The sequence below is a fragment of the Phoenix dactylifera genome, chromosome 16 (genome assembly GCF_051530095.1).
Source record: "Phoenix dactylifera cultivar Ajwa chromosome 16, Ajwa_hap1_PhDact_Kaust_v1.1, whole genome shotgun sequence".
Lineage (NCBI taxonomy): Eukaryota > Viridiplantae > Streptophyta > Magnoliopsida > Arecales > Arecaceae > Phoenix > Phoenix dactylifera.
The window spans coordinates 21,100,443-21,117,041 of record NC_143205.1 but is presented as its reverse complement, the minus strand read 5'-3'; the positions used below and the strand labels follow the sequence as shown (position 1 = coordinate 21,117,041).

General features: G+C 36.8%; 1 protein-coding gene across 2 annotated transcripts in view; it reads left to right on the top strand.

Moving 5' to 3' along the window:
* Nucleotides 1-16,308, top strand: part of LOC103705556 (transcription factor jumonji (jmjC) domain-containing protein) — a 29,619-nt gene extending 13,311 nt beyond the window's left edge. The window contains exons 9-33 of one of the 2 annotated variants that reach the window (XM_039115186.3): nt 211-363; nt 447-638; nt 723-788; nt 1,170-1,265; nt 4,462-4,548; nt 4,676-4,792; nt 4,898-5,105; nt 5,224-5,288; nt 5,959-6,017; nt 6,110-6,241; nt 6,328-6,487; nt 6,571-6,906; nt 7,629-7,811; nt 7,942-8,003; nt 10,187-10,262; nt 11,063-11,212; nt 11,301-11,434; nt 11,915-12,035; nt 12,118-12,191; nt 13,636-13,780; nt 13,907-14,056; nt 14,688-14,783; nt 14,871-14,966; nt 15,037-15,245; nt 15,962-16,308. In XM_039115186.3, coding sequence (XP_038971114.2) covers nt 211-363; nt 447-638; nt 723-788; nt 1,170-1,265; nt 4,462-4,548; nt 4,676-4,792; nt 4,898-5,105; nt 5,224-5,288; nt 5,959-6,017; nt 6,110-6,241; nt 6,328-6,487; nt 6,571-6,906; nt 7,629-7,811; nt 7,942-8,003; nt 10,187-10,262; nt 11,063-11,212; nt 11,301-11,434; nt 11,915-12,035; nt 12,118-12,191; nt 13,636-13,780; nt 13,907-14,056; nt 14,688-14,783; nt 14,871-14,966; nt 15,037-15,245; nt 15,962-16,217 — 3,423 coding nt within the window. In that variant the 3' untranslated portion in view covers nt 16,218-16,308. Of the gene's footprint in view, nt 1-210; nt 364-446; nt 639-722; nt 789-1,169; nt 1,266-4,461; nt 4,549-4,675; nt 4,793-4,897; nt 5,106-5,223; nt 5,289-5,958; nt 6,018-6,109; nt 6,242-6,327; nt 6,488-6,570; nt 6,907-7,628; nt 7,812-7,941; nt 8,004-10,186; nt 10,263-11,062; nt 11,213-11,300; nt 11,440-11,914; nt 12,036-12,117; nt 12,192-13,635; nt 13,781-13,906; nt 14,057-14,687; nt 14,784-14,870; nt 14,967-15,036; nt 15,246-15,961 lie in introns of both variants that reach the window. The other variant, XM_088712820.2, reaches the window with a different exon arrangement.
* Nucleotides 16,309-16,599: the final 291 nt, after the last annotated feature.

The window sequence follows — 16,599 nt, the reverse complement described above, 5'->3', positions numbered from 1 at the left end:
GCATATTATTCTCATCCTAGAGAAAACATCTAAAAATTTAAAAGCTTGACTATCATAAGTATACACCTCCTCTTAGTATATATTTGCTATTGTGATTTTATTAATCACAGTCTTCTTGCTGAATAAAATTACTAAGGTTCCTTCCAGCCTTGGTTTAATCCTTTATTATTTCATGCTGTATGATACTGAGAAGGATCTATACATATTCAGGTGAAAGGCAGCCTCGTTTCTTATGCACAACTTGCTGAAGATTGGCTTTCAAATTCTTGTCACATTTTTGAGATACCATTCTCAAACTCTGCTTACACTAGTGCCCTAAAGGAAGCTGAACAATTCCTTTGGGCTGATCATGACATGGATCCGGTATGTTAAATACTTGACATGTCAAAGTTTTGTATATTGGTTGTGTAATATACCTAATTGTATGTATTTACGACATTTGCTAGGTACGTGATATGGCAAATAAATTGATTGAAGCGCAAAAGTGGGTGATGAATGTAAATAGCTGCCTGTCTAAAGTAGACAACTACCTGCATTGTGAGAAAAAAAGTTCTGAGAAAGTAATGTTAAGTGAAATTGAGGAATTGCTGAGTTTTTATCCTTTGCCTTGTTATGAGCCTGGTCTCACAAAGTTGAAGGTTGATATCTTTCTTGTATGTCGGCTTTATGTTATATTCTTTCAATTCACGAAAATTTCATTCCATTTTGGATTTACTGTACAGGCCTATGCAGAAAATGCGAGGATGTTTATTGCTGAAATAGAAACTGCTCTTTCATCTTGCTTTAGTGTAAGTAAAACGCAATGCATGGATAATTCAATTCATAAAAATGTTTTACTGTTGCAATTTATCTAGGCATGCTGGAGGATCTAATGCATATGTTTCTTCTCTTTGACTGCGACATAAGTCACTATTTTTTTGAAAAATGGGATTTTGTTATATTAACATGAATTTCAGTCTATATTGTGCTGGCTGCCAAGGTTTCGGTTTAATGCTACTGGCTGTAATTAAATGAAAGGCATGCTTTTGCTCATCTGAGCTCATTCGAGGATGTTGATTAAGCCTTAATTCATTACTTTGTATCTGTTTAAGAAATTTGCACCCGATATTTCGGTGAAACAGGTTCTAACTTGTTCAAATCTGTTTCCTTGCATGGCATATTGACTTCAGATTTGCAAATTGGAGGTATTGTACACCAGAGCCATTGGATTTCCGATTGATCTAGAGAAAACTGGAACATTAGCATGTGTGATTTCTTCGGCAAAGGTATTATACTAGTTCTGTACTCCAAATTGATGTTTTCTAGGCTCTTTTCTTTTGTTTTAGAAAATCATATTAGTTATAGGCCCTCGTTGGTATTATCTTTCTTTTCCTTTCTTTTTTAAAGAAAGATGGAATTTGATACAGAAAACATACTTGGTTATCTTGTTTCTTTTTTTTTTTTGAAACAACTTTCATTATTTCTGAAAAAAGTGGAAGTAAAATTTTTCACTTTCACTATTTTTAAAATTGGTTTTTAACCCCTCATCTTGTTTGCCCGACCTCCCCCTGATCTCCGGCCGACCTCATGTTTGCCTCGAGGACCTATCTCTATGGCTGGAGGGCCTCATTGGTATCACCACTGTCGAGCACACCAGCCTTTTTTGCCTAACCGACGGCCAGATCGAGTCTGCGGCTGGCCTCCTCCATCGGACCCACCTCTCTCTCGTCCTCTCCCCTGCTTTATGTCCCCCTACACCCCTATGAGCTCCCGACTAGCGATGAGGATGATGTCTTCTATTGGCAATGCGGCCATCTGAGTGGCCATGGCCGGACTCCGCCATTGCTGCCGTCGTCTTTGACCCTTGGTTAGTACACCAACCAGGAGGCTGATGACGACACTTGCACCTTGATTGCTGAGATCGAGGCTACCCTCATGTGGGACTTCGAGGAGATCGTCCACACCTCGGCACTCCTCTCAACTCCTCCTAGCTACGTCTCAGCCTCAACACAGGTCGAGTGGCTCCTCTTGTTGTTAACAAAAAAAAGAGGGAACCAAAAATGTTTTCTATTGTCAGGAATCTGAAAAGGTAAACAAAAGTCCTACTTCCAATTTTCTTTTTAAAAAGAAAAGTGAGACAATTCCAAACACAGCCTTGATTTTCCAATTTATTCTTCTTCCTCTTCCACAACCCAAATCCAAATTTAGGAGAGTTAGTAACGATGAGGTGGAGATATCAAAGAAGTGATTTGTGGTAATATGATGGCAAGATTATTAGGTGCACAAAGACTGATTAAGTATATAATGTGTAGGATAGTTGTGGCTTTTTTCATAGCTACTCCATGTGTTATATCTGAAAGAATATTGTGAGTGCATAGGAAGGCTATTGAATTTGGTTATAGAATTCAAGTTGGCCAGGACAATTATGATATAAAAGGATACTTGGCTTGGCAAAAGCAGTTCCTCAAGACCTTTTCTTGACTGGCATTTGGTTAAAGTTGGATTATGTGGTCAAGGACTTTGGATGCTGAAGGATGTGTTGGAGTCCCCTTGCTAGAGAGAGCTTTGAAGGGATTAGATTGCACAATTGGCCTACGAACTTCCAGAAATTCTATGTACCAAGAGAGAGTTGACTATGCTACTTTTTTGTGACAAGAAAGTGATTATTGTGGGATACTAATTTTGCCCATCCATTTTGAATTCATTTGGTTTATCTTTATCAGGTATTCCTTACATTGATAAAATCAAGTTCCTGACTTCTTATTGTGATATGAGTTGCCTTTGGAAATAATCCATAAACTGATGCTGCTATTTAGTCACGTGCTATGCTCTAGAATTTATTTAGAAAGATATTGTGTACTTAAGCAAACTGGACTAGATAAATGGTTGCCTATGATTATGAAAACATCTGTCTAGAAATTGCCTTTTATATAGATAATCTATTTGACGAGAAATCATAAAGCTAATCCCAGATGGTTGGGACAAGACTTGATGTCTATGGTTATCTTGCCTGTAAAAATTCATGCTGAAGTTCTAATCATGTTAACTTGTAGCTGATGCATGATGGTGACTAATACTGTACTGAGAGCTGCTTTAGTAAAGTATGGCGCCTTCCAATTAGGGGATATTCTAAAGGTTGCAGCTGCAAAAGCTGACGCCACTTTCTGTTATTATTGAATGCAGAGGCTCTTGGTTGCAATATTCACTGGTTAAAATTTCTAAAATGAGTTGGCACCATGGTTTAAAATACTGAGCTATTGGCCCGTGTTGGCTTTATACATCAGTGCATCCCCCTGCTGACACATATAGCAGCTGACATGGCTGATATACTGTTGATTCATGTAGTATGGCAATACAGTTTAGCATGGTCTAGTATGTACTGGCTTCTATGAACCCTACTAGTTTACCAACTAGTACTCCAGTCTTGTTTAACACTCGCCTACCTTTGTTGCTAATTATCTATAAATTTGTAAAGTCCTTTTATTATAGCAGGCAGATCATATATCTCATATTTCTTTGATATTTCTTTTTAATTATAATATGCATAAGTTAGCATTTTGAACTGTCAATCTCAATATGAAATCTTTAATTTGTGCTTGCTGTAATTTTCTTTGTATTAACGTGTGATTGATGTATAATATGAATCAGATGAAGATGTTTTATAAAGTCAGTTATCAGAGGAGATGAGTGATCCAAACTGAACCAATATTTGTTACCAAGATATATTATTTTTCAGAATTATGACTCCTGTTTGTATGAAGTGGACAATCTTCCGAAATGCCTACTTCGAAGAGGATCATCTAAAATTTCTTTTGGCAAACAGGTTTCTGTGAAAGCTAGGTTTTTATATGGGAAGGATAATAACATTAGTATGTGTTTTAAAAGACTTTTAAGTGGCAGATAGGCAGCCCAAATTTATAAAAAACTGACGAAAGGATTACAGATAATCTAAAAAATAAATATAAGAAGAAACTTTAAAGAATAGTTATAATCCAATGAATGAAGTATAATATTTTTACCAAAGAAAGAAGTATAAGTTATCAATCAAGACGTAATAAGTCAGTGATAAGCATCAACTTGGCAAAAACTTAATAATAATTAAAAATTGATCTCATCATCAATACCCAAACATGATGTAAATTGTTAAGATGGGCACCTAGGCAGCTGTGCTTAGGTTGGTCATCTAGGCTGCTCTCTTTTTAATCATTGGCTTGCATATGTGGATCTTAAACTTTTAACTTTAGAATAATAGATCACCTGGCCAGGTCAGTTTTGCCTGTTCTGGTAATGATATTGGTGATATTAAAATCGGTGATCATTTAATGTTATTTCAAAAGGAAACTGACGTTCTTTAAGATCTTGTGATTAGAGTTATCACGCTTTCCTTCCCACCTTCCTTGCTGCTATCCTTATACTTGTTGTACTTCTCCATGCGTTTAACATTGAGGAGCTACCTTTTTTCTTTTTTCCATAATGGTGCAGGATTGGTTGAATAAGGCACACAAATGCCTGTCGGAGAAAAAGCCTGGTTTTATTGAGATTGATTTCCTGAACAAGCTGAAATCAGAGGTATATGGAGTTCTTCTAACAAAATGGCATTCTTCCTCTGCTGTCATCACAAAAAAGATTTCTCTAATTTTCTTATCATTATATGTGCTTCATCATATGTATTACATAATATTATCGAACTTCATAGATGCTGGAGCTTCATGTTCAATTTCCGGAAATGGATTTGCTGTTGAACTTGTGTGGAGAGGCAGAGTCATGGCAAATCCGATGCGAAGAGATCTTGAAAGGTCCCCGAAGATTGAAGGTTGTGATCTCCATGAGTGTTACTAGTTATTTTCTTGCACTAATTATGGAAAGTAGTTACTTTGCTAAGTTGCGGAGACTAACACCTTCCTAATACCTTGTACAGGAACTTGAAGATTTTCTGCAGGCAGCAGATAATGTCACAGCAAGCATTCCAGAGTTGAAACTCCTAAGGCAATACTGTTATGATGCTCGTTCCTGGATGTTCCATCTTCATGATATCCTGCAAAACCTTAATGATCGGAGAGACCATGGAAACATCGTGAGAGAACTCTCTTGTATCTTGAAGGCTGGAGAGTCATTGAGAGTACATGGTATGGCTTTGATAAATTATAATTATTCACTACACTGTTGCTTGAACCAACAATTCAGGTTTTTCTTCATTTTTATTGTGTGAAGTGGCCTCTTAAGTTCTGCTTCTTTCTGGAACAGTTGATGAGTTGCCCCTTGTTGAGGCAGAACTTAAAAGGTCAATCTGTAGAGAGAAAGCTTCAAAGGTATTGCTGCTTTTTTTTGCAATTTTTTTTCTGAAAAGCTTTACTTCCTCTTTAGCTTTGTTTATGATATTTGTAGGAGTTCCTTTTTGCTGTAGATGCCAATAATTGCATCTTTTTATTGGCCTTTTTTCTTTGTTCATACTGATTTTCCTTTTTAATTAATGCAAGCATGAGGGTGAGCTTTGGCGCCATGGTCTGCCGTACCGGTCCGTACCGGCCGGTACGTACTGGTCTGGTCTGAGACCGGTACCGGATCAGTATGGAATCCAGTACCGGTAGTTTATTGTTGAAGAACCGGTATGGGACCGGTTCGGATCGGTACGGGCTGCCACCAGTACGCCGACCGGTACCAGTACGGCGGACCTTGCTTGGCGCAATAGTAAGGTTGCTCCATTGTGAGCTGGGTGTCACGGGTTCGAAACATGGAAACGCCCTTTCCATATGCAGGGGTAAGGCTGCATACATCCGACCCTCCCCGAACCCCACAATGGCAGGAACCTCATGCACTGGGCTTCCCTTTTTTCAATTTACACGAGCATGTAGATGTTTTAAGTATTATTTGATTAATTTGGCATAGCTATTCATTCTGTATGTCATTTATCAGTTTAATCATTTTGCATCTCTGCCATTCTGGATCAAGTCTAAGTACAAATTCAATTACATAATGCAGGCACTTTCTACTAAAATGTCTCTGGAGTTTCTCCAGCAAGTGCTGACTGATGCTTCATTGTAAATTACCCTTCTGGAAAATCTGAATTTTGTTTAGTTTAAAACACCTATTTTTTTGCTATGTGATACTAGAATATAATTTTCTCTCTCAGGTTGGAAATTGAGAATGAACAATTGTTCATGGAAATTTCCAAAGAACTTATAGCAGCTATTTCATGGGAAGAAAGAGCCAAATCTCTTCTTGGGCATGCAGCTCAAATTTCTGACTTTGAGAACATTATAAGGTATACAAGAGGCTATTATGTGCATTGTTTAGCTATGTGCTTGATCCCCTGTCCCTTTTATTGATCAGAAAGTTTGATTTCCTCAGGGCTGCAGAAGATATATTTGTGATCCTTCCTTCTCTCCTAGATCTCAAGGATGCACTATCAGCGGCTCAGTCATGGATAAGTAGATGTCAGCCATATCTAGTGCACGCTATATGTGATGGGGAGAGATTGGGTCCTTTGCTTCAAGTTGATGACTTGAAGGTCCATATTGTCTCACCGATGAATTTATAATTTTTCCAAGTTTTGTACTCAATAATTTGCATAAAATGCATTACATTTTGCAGGACTTAGTCACCCAATCTAAACTTCTCAAAGTCACTTCAGATGCCTCAGAAAGGCTACAGAGTATACTAAAGGAAGTTGATGAATGGGAACATGATGCTTGTTCTTTACTACAGCATTCAAAGACTTTATTGTATAGGCACAATAATGATTTTGTAGTTGATAGTGGCCTTTCAGAAAAAATTAAGGTGCTACTTGATAAAATTGATTCTACTACAGAAATTGGGCAATCCTTGGGTTTTGAGTTTAAGGTGTTGCCGGGACTTAAGCAGACATCATTGATATTGCATTGGAGCTTGACAGCCCTGTCTTTCTGCTCTAGGATTCCCTTACTCAAGGTAATGGTTCCCACTTGGCTTGCATAAGTATAATATATGCATTGACATATTATACCATGTGCTCTTATGTTCCTCATATTATCTTTTAACATATGAATGTTACAGAAGAGTTAATGATGATTCAGATTTCTAGTTATGCTTGATGTTACTTCTTGAATTTTTACAGTTTTCTTTAGTATATTTACATTATTGCATGTCTTTTGTTAGGCCCATAAGTTAAGTTTTTTGCTGTGTTATGTACAAATGAAAAAGCAAAGAATGTCAAACATATAAACATGCAAGCATGCATGCACATGGTAGAACTAATTGTGTTACCTTGACTTTGTTACCCATCCGTCTAGGCGAGCTACTATGCACTTGATGATTTTCTGATTTTGCACATCCTTTTGTTAAAGCTTTCGTTAGTAAACTGAAATTGATTTATGCTCCTTTCAACACTATGAATTATGTTCCACCCCCCCCTCCCCCTTTTTTTGAGAAAAGAGTTGGAGAAATCCAATTTGATTTCATTAAGCTTAACAATATTAATTATGATAATAAACATATTCGCTTAAGTTACATTCCATGTGCAATATTCACTTGCACAGAATTTCCTTAATCTTATTTGCTTTGAAATTTGTACAAAAATTAAGTATTGTTTCTAAATAGTTGAATATACTTCCAATTCATTGATATTGTTTAGCCCTTTTGATGGAGGACTTATTTACTTTTTGGTCATACAGGAGGTTGATAGCATACTTGAGGATATGAATCATCATCCTACCATATTTTCTGGTAGTAATTTAGCTGAAGTGTTGATTAGGGGAACCAGCTGTCTCAGAAAAGCACTTATCGTGCTTCCAGAACCTCAAATCTCTAAAAGGTGCAAGTTGAAGGATGTTAAACAAATTTTAGAAGAAATTCAGGTTCTTGCTTTCTTACTTTCTCCCAACTTCAGTGATGCTTTATTTCTGGTGCTTATTGGCTGGCTGACTCTCTCTCTCTCTCTCTCTCTCTCTCTCTCGTTATCCTGCAAAATAAACATGGAAATTGCAGGATATCGAAGTTCCATATCCCATGATGGTTGCTCAGCTTCAAAATGCCATTGACAGACATGAGTTTGTTCTCTGACTCCCTACATTCCTGCATTTTGTTCTTCTGCAATTGGGCTCAAGATCTTTATTTTAGCAGTAATGATTTGTTTATTAGTAGCCATAATTACAGAATAATTGATTTCTTAACACCATATTTTTTGGTAGATAGCTTGTTTGAAAATACGCATTGCTTACCAACTTTTATTATGGATTTTGAAATGTGAAAGTTGGAGTGGTAAAACTACCAGAAGCTAATTAATTATTGTTGAGGATGATGACGAGGAGGAGAAAAAGATTAGTAATTAACTTATCATGATATTTCAATTTAAAGAAATCCATACTTGCTTGTCGAAGTAGAGAAGTTTTACCGAAGGCTTCCTCAATGGAAGTGGTTTCATATAACTCTCTCCTCCCCATCCCCCCCACCTCCCCCTCCCCCCCACCCTCTGAAACTCCCCAATGTTTCTCTCTTCACAAGCATAAAGTTATGGAGTTCCATTACGTAAAGTAACCTTTTTTGTATATGTTCCACAAGGGGGTGAGGATGGTGCAACATCAGGCACAGGAGGGTCGGGAATGGTTGCTGGAAGATGGAGAAAACTAAGAAAACTTAAGCCCCTTGGACCCTCCACCACAAACACAACATCATCACCCCCACCCCTGGGTTTTCTTCCTGATCATTTACCAGATACAGCAATCTTTGTGTTCTCCCTTGCAATTCCTTTGGTCATGTTGTCCCTGTCAGCCCTGTTCTCTGAGCAGTGTCTCTGATGTTGGCTTACCTTTTTACTTAGCCATTCTCACTACTAAATGCCGGGGTTTAGGAGGATTGGAGCTGAGGTCTTGGGGATGGAATTGGGGGAGAGATTGGTTTGGGGAATGGAAAGTGGGAAGGGTGTGGAAATTGGGTAAAGAAACAGATAATAGATTTGGGGCATATACACTCGACTGGGATAATTGCTTTTTACATTTGCATGCACCTAAATTGAAAACCTAAGTTTGTGGTCTGAATCATTGCCAGACGCAAAGCCAAAGGATCAAGTCATATATAGATCAGATTATCGGGATATCAACATCCATTGCAACCAATCTGTAGTATTTGATTGTATACTGGTAGCATGCAATTATTAGTGAAGGAATTTTGAAGACATATAGGAATATTAGAATCATGAAAAGATATTGGATATTCATGTGCAACTATCTCCTCATTGTATTGATTAGCTTCCTAGAGGTGTTTCATGAAAATCTTAGTATTTCTGGAACTGTAATATGTGGATATGTTTTTCAGTTCTGAATCTTCCCCAGGGTATCGCAACAGTCGTATTAAGTTCCTCCTCAACAATAGCTTGAATGTTAAATTATGTATAATCTACTTATGAACTTCTTGCAAAACTACTTCCAGATGTTCTTGCACTTGGATAAATTCATTGTTTTGAAGAGACATAAAATCTCAAGTGTCTTTTATAACTAAAAAGAATGAAATCTAGGATTAGATATGTGCATGGTTCACAGTATCAGTTTTGTAACTATACCAGTATCATGCTGGTTTTATGTTGGTAAGGATCAATTTGTGGTATTGGAACTTGGTATGCCCTTGTACTGAGTTTCAGTTTGTCGTTGATACAATTCGGTATGCTCGATACTAGGCAATATGGTCTGGTATGATGAAGAGATAAAGCATTGTCCCTGCTTCATCAATAAATAGAAAGAAAAATCAAATGTACAAGATCTGCAAAACTGGTATCGAGAATTGTATTAATATGTTATTAGTTCGATATGGTATGGTCGGTAAGGTACAGCATGCACTTTGTATCGAGAAAGACTTCCAACATTTTTTACTCACTTCCAAACGTTGTATTGCTTACCTGGCAAAATAGGTTACTACCAGCCGGTATATGATTCCACTCAGTTTGGACCGGTTCGTCTCATATACCAAACCAAACCTTGATATCGTTACGGTACCTTACTAGTATGGTATGGTACGGTTAATATAGGGTGGTCCGGGTTGGTACGGCAGACCTTGTAACCATTGTATTTACATATACATATATTTGTGCATATAATGTATGCATAATATGTGACAAAATAAGCAGCGTCAATGCTCAAGTTGGTTTCATTTTAGCATTTTGCATTGTAATACGCTTGGTAGGAGCAACAGAATTATGTTTGCTTTTCATATTTTATTTGACACAGTTTGCTTGATACAGATCCTGGATAAAGCAAGTGCATTCTTTCTTAGGTCTGTCCAGTCAACAGTCTTGGGCTAATCTATTGAAACTCAAGGTATGCTTAATCCTTGTTGTTTTCAACTTATGGATAGAAATCAATATGTCACTGTCCTTATCATAGTAAAATTAAATCACTCAAATTATGCACTTACAACCAACTAATTGAACCCCAGCGGTAGGAATTAAAATAACTATTTTATTGATGACTTTCTCTTCTTTGTCCCCCAAGATGGTGCTTGTTATCTGTCCCAAAATTTATTTAGGGTGATCGAGTAGGTTCTAACCGAAGTGGTAGTTTTAGCAAACTCTTTCGTACTGACACCGTACTGTCTGAGTTGATATGCTTAATGAACCACTACAATTCAGTGAGATTTTTTAGCAAGATGTCTCAGTTACTAAAATCTTAATTTACTAATCTAAGTGTGGGCTACTCTTTATAGGTCATTTCTGTTGAAGTATAAGGTGATTGAAAATAAGATGTTTAATATTCTTGTTTTGTAGATTGTAGTTAGGGGTTAATGTTCCAGCATTGACCTTAGATTCTTGAAAAGTTTCTTATCCATCAAGTCAACTTTTGCACTTTAGACAGTTCTACAAGCTTAGATTTATGATGGTTAAATTATTAAAAGATAAATAGCCTTAGATTTTTATGCTAGCTAAAGTATTAAAAGACTTGCTTCTATTTTAGAAGCAACTGTATTAATATATTTTTAGAAGGGTGGTGTGATTTATAATGATTTGATCAGATATTTGTCATTTTAGAAAAAAGAATACTCATATATGATTCATATGAAATTCCTTTGGATTTTTTGTTTTTTTATCTTGGTAATGTAATCTCCCGTTGCATCATTGCAGGAATGTGGACAATCTGATGCCTTTGATTGTCCAGAGCTGGACAAGGTTGCATTTGAAATTGAAAAGGTTGAGAGGTGGATGTTCCAGTGCCATGCTGTTGTGGAGCCTTTAGTTGGTGATCTTGGTTCTTTATCTGCTGAGCTTGAAAAGGTTTGTTATTTCTGTCATTTTTTTGTGGTAACACTGGTCAACAATTCTCTTCTGCAAGTGTTAAGACTTCATTGTTATTTTTCCCCAGATCAAAGGTTCCCTGGATAGGGCTCTCTGCATATATCATGGTCCAAGGGACTGCAGGGGTAGAGCATACTGTGTGTGCTGCCCTGATGATTCTGAAAATGAAGAAGTATATATTTGTTTGACATGTGAGGACTGGTAAGGTACTTGAATTTAATTTTACATGTCTTGTGTAGTGATATCATCTACTGCTGATTAGTTTTACCCTTTAGGTCCAAACTACAATGAAATGCAGTAATAGTTTGCAATGGATAGCATTTGAGGTTAAATTTGGAAATTTTAGATGATTTGGCAAGTCTTTTCTTAAGCTATACAGAATATTTTGGCTGAAAATCTGTGTCAAATCTAATGTCAGAGAGCACTTCTCCAGATGAATAAAAGAAATTCACAATCCACAGATCTAGGTTGAGAATTTTGTTAGAAACCTCAATTTGGAAAGAAGATTTCACATTGAATATGAGGAAAAAATATTTTTTTTCCTTTCAAAGGATTGGGTGGTCAATAATTATATCATAATTGGATTTTATGTATAACTTAATCTGACATGTTGAAAATGAAAATTTATAGAGTTGATCTTATCATTATGTTACATGTTTGAGATAACTTTTGTTTGGACAGGTACCATTTCTCATGCACGGGGCCACCACTTGCTACTGCAGGCATGACAAATGAGTATTCATGTCCATTTTGCCTCTGTATAGAAAGTGGAGCTATATCTAAAAATGGAGGCCAAGCACTGGTAGATCATTTTATCTTAAAATTCTAGATTGGATGGGAAAAGTTGTTTTTTGTTTCTCTGATATTGGGACCATTTGTCACAGATATGTAGAGGAAATCGTCCTGAGTTGAAGGCATTCATTGAGTTTCTATCCATTGCTGGGGATTTCTATGCAGGGTAATGAAACCAAAGATTTATTTTGCATATATGAAGTCACAGACCTGTTTTACAATGTTTGTATATAATAGAACTTATATATCTATCCACCACACTAAACTATAATTATAGCTAATTAGCTAAGTTACTGATTATGTGATACTCACTACTTAGATCACTTACATGCATTTATCATTCAAATGAAAAATGCAGTCATGTGATACTAATTATGTGAAATCATGTGGCTTTAGTTCAGTTCATTTATATCTTGTGATCATTGCATCTGTGCAGTCGAGATAAATGTTCAATGACAAGATATTTAGCTGCAAGATAATATTCTTCTACTTTTAAAATAACTTCCCTTATGGATTTTAAATTTTGTTTGACTTTGGCTTTATCAATCCTATATGTGTCTTTATTGATGTCTAGGTTTATTCCCATGGCACAACTGCTTGTTCATATTTCTTTCCCACTGCCATCATCCCAGTCATCCTTGACCTCTGCATCCTCTAGATGGACTTTTAAACCAAAAACAATCCTCCCATCGTATGGGGGACATCTGTCACCCTTTTTTATACTTTATACATGCAAGAATTCTCAATCAGTGTCTCATATTATTTATTATTTTTATATCTATGCTTTGCTAAGCACTAGTATTTTTTATTCTGACCCTTACATGCACTGTAGACCCTTATTTGTTTTGTCTGTATACCATGTTTGTTGCTGCAAGACATAATTAATATAACACAAACTATAATAATGTGTTTATGTAATTTGTCAGTAAGCATCATGGGCATTGACAATCATATAGAGCTCTTTTCTTAATTCCAAGCCTAGATGATTGAAACGATCAATATATTGACTCTCTCTTTTCTGAAATTTGTGTTGCTGATCATGCAAATTTGGTTTGCATCAAAAACTGTGGTGTTGCTGATGAATCTAGGGTTATAACAAAACAAGGGACTGAACCCCATGGGGCACTCTCCCCCAGCTGCATACTGCCCTCTTGAAGTTGGAACATTAACACAACCATATGCAAGGTTGCTTCGCTAATTTTTGGGCACTTAGCATCTTTGCCCCAGGGCAGGTTATTGCAACCCTTATTGCAATATAATAATCAGCAAGTCAGCAGGGTTATTCACCCTCATTGGATTTGTGCGAATGCAAGACTAGACTCATAATTCTTAACTCAAGCTTCATCTAGCAGTTGACATGAAATATTTAAAAAATTAACTTGTATGTTAAAATAACTAGTATGTTATGTCACTGCTGCCCTTCTTTGGTTCTGAATGTTGATGATAAAATTCTTTGTTTTGCAACTTCAGCTCATAGCATGCAGGACATAAATCATAACTTGTTGGGTCCTGAAAAGCAAGATTCTGTATCATGTATTTGTAAATATTTATGTGTTGTCTATATTCATCCTAATGGCAAACTAATTCATTAGCTTATGTTTTTCTTATAGGGTTAAAGAGTTGTCTTTGGTACAAGAAATTGTTGAGAAGGCTCTGGAGTGCAAGTCGTGTTTAACTGAAATAGTGGATCGTGCTATTTCTCACCATGACAAAGATCTGAGCTCTATCTCAGACAGTCTTCTAAGTGCATTGAAGGTTTTCTTTTCATGCATTTTCACTTTGCCTTGCACACAGCCAGTTGTTTTCATGTCATCAGTGGTGTACAGCTTCATATCATTTTTCTACGCATGGCAGCTTCTGATATGTTATCGCTGTGTACAGGCAATATCAGTCGCTGGGGTGTTCGATCAGGAAGGAAGCTGCAACCTTGAGTCAGCCTTGTCTGGAAATTCATGGAAAGTTAGAGTCAAGAAACTGTTGAGGGGATCAGAAAAGCCAGTCATCCAACAAATTCAGCGTTTAGTGAAAGAGGTAAAGAACTGGTGAATGTGAGTCATACAAAATGTCAGCTAACTGACACAATATCCTATCACTTGAAAATGCAGATGTCTATGGAATAAATTTTCCCATCAAGTTGCTTATTAATATGTTCTTTAAGATACATCCCAGCTCTTTTATTTTGGTAAATAGAACTTTATTAACCAACAGATATTTGCTCCACGTTTTAGAATGCTTTTCCTCAATCCTGCAGATAGTTATACTGATAATGTTGGCTAACAAATTGTTGTCTATTGCTACTTTGTATTTGTACTTGGAAACCAATATGTTTGTCAAATGCATCATGTATTAACCAGTTTGACATAATTGGTTCCACTTTCAAGTCCATGTATCATAGACTTGGGAACTTCTACTAGCACTAGAGAATGCTGGAAATCACTGATGTTGTTAATGTTAAATGCCTACGGTGTCTGCAAATATTTGCATGTTATACTGAACTACTTTAGTGGTTGGTCCCACAATTCTACTTATGCTTTTGTTGGTAGATTATATTGTTTAAAACTCTAGTTGGATTTGCACCTTCGCAGTATAAAAATTCTACAATCTTGGTTGATTTTTCTAATATATTCGAAAATATGATGGTTTGTCCATATCCATGTTGCAGGGTTTAGCTATAAGCATACCATCTGAAGATCATTTTATGCAGGAAATTACAAAAGTAAAACAGATCAGTTTGCAGTGGGCAGATATTGCTAAACAGGTGAAAAATAAACATCTAATCTCTAGATTTTGAATAGTTTTACAAGATAATAATATACTTCTTGGTAATCTTTTTGTGTAATGGCAGGTTATTTCAGATTCAGGGGAACATGAATTGAGTGAAGTATTTAAAGTTATTAGTGAGGGTGAATCTTTGCCTGTCCACTTCGAGAAAGAGTTAAAGGTATGCATATTGATTCTTATACCCAAACACAAATGTATGGTTGCCACTGTCATTCTTGTGGTTAATGCAGTTATTAAAAACTCGGAGCACACTTTATTGCATCTGCCGGAAGCCTTATGATCAGAGGGCCATGATCGCTTGTGACCAGTGTGATGAATGGTACCACTTTGATTGCATTAATCTGCATAAACCACCTCCCAAGAACTTCTATTGTCCTGCGTGCCAGCCAGTTAATGGGGAGTTCATATTTCTCCCACATCCGATATATCATGGAGAGAGGTATGGTTGAAAGACATGATTCTTTTTGCCCCTTTTAAACCCTGTTTTTCTATCCTGCTGTATGATTTTGTTCATGTTGCATCCCCTCCACAATTGTGGGTTTGTTCCATGTATTGGTGGAAAGCACCAGCACATAGTGGGTCGGTTAGATGTCTTAGACGCCAAAGTGCAGACAAGCATGCTTGAACAGCAGCGCGTATATTCCCTCTTGTAACATCAAGAAGGATGCAAAAATCATAAGATGGGCATGCTGGGCTATAGTCCAGGGGTTGCACCCCTCCTACATAGAATAGGAGGATATAAATATAAACCATGGTGATGGTGTTTCGCAAGTGTTTGACACAGGTAATTGTAACCAGTGGTGTCCCACCTTTCTTCTCAAAAAAACGGGATTTTTTTTTTTTTTTTTTTGGTGGTGTTTTTGGGGGGGGGGGGGTGGGGGGGGGGGGGGGGGATAATGTAATGAAAAACCAAATACTCTTTCGAGGTGCTAGAGAGCATTGGTGGTGCTTTATTAAAATTAATACTGATGCTTTATATCCATTGGAATGAGAGCCTATTGTTACAAATATGTTGAGACCTGCATGTAAATAGCACCTGTGTACTCCATAAACTGTAAAATGTTCTCGTACTAACTATTTGTGGTTTCATGTACATGAAACTCTTTACCATTCCAGCATGTTCAGCTGACAATTTTATTAAATTTTCTTTTGCAGATCAAGTGCTGATGGAGAGCCTCCAACACCCCCAGCTTGCCATAATGAATCAAAAAGAAGGCAACCCAAAAAAGTTAGGTATAGTTCACATCAGCAGATTCAGGTTAGAGTTGATTTAATCAATTTTTTAAGATCTTATAGTGAAATTGATCATTTGTGGAGAGAAAACAAAAGGCCTCTTCAAAGAACAGCTAGAAGACGTAGAAAGTTTGAGGGCCTCTCTTGTTATTTCCAGTTTCAACATGTAAATGAATAATTCCTATCATTTATTTGTTTCATTATTTATTTTTTTGTATTCACATGTCACGGGTTCAATAAGTTATAAGATCATTGCATCTTTCATATTATCTTGGCTGCACACGTGTTTCGTGTCACTTCAAAAACCTAGCATCATCCCCCATTAGACTTGGAAACAAGTCCTTCAGTATATCCTGAAACTGATCCATGTCTTCATTTTCTACTTTATACAATAAGTAGTCCTCCTATATAGGAGTGGTGAAAGTCTGAAGGAAAGAAGTCTTCTCAACCGGTCTCTTCTCCTGGTCTTTCGACGGTTTTACGGTCCACCTCGTGCTTTGCCCCCTATCTGTTGCCAGTCAACTGGTTGCCCCATCTTTTCCTTCTCCCTTCCAAATCCA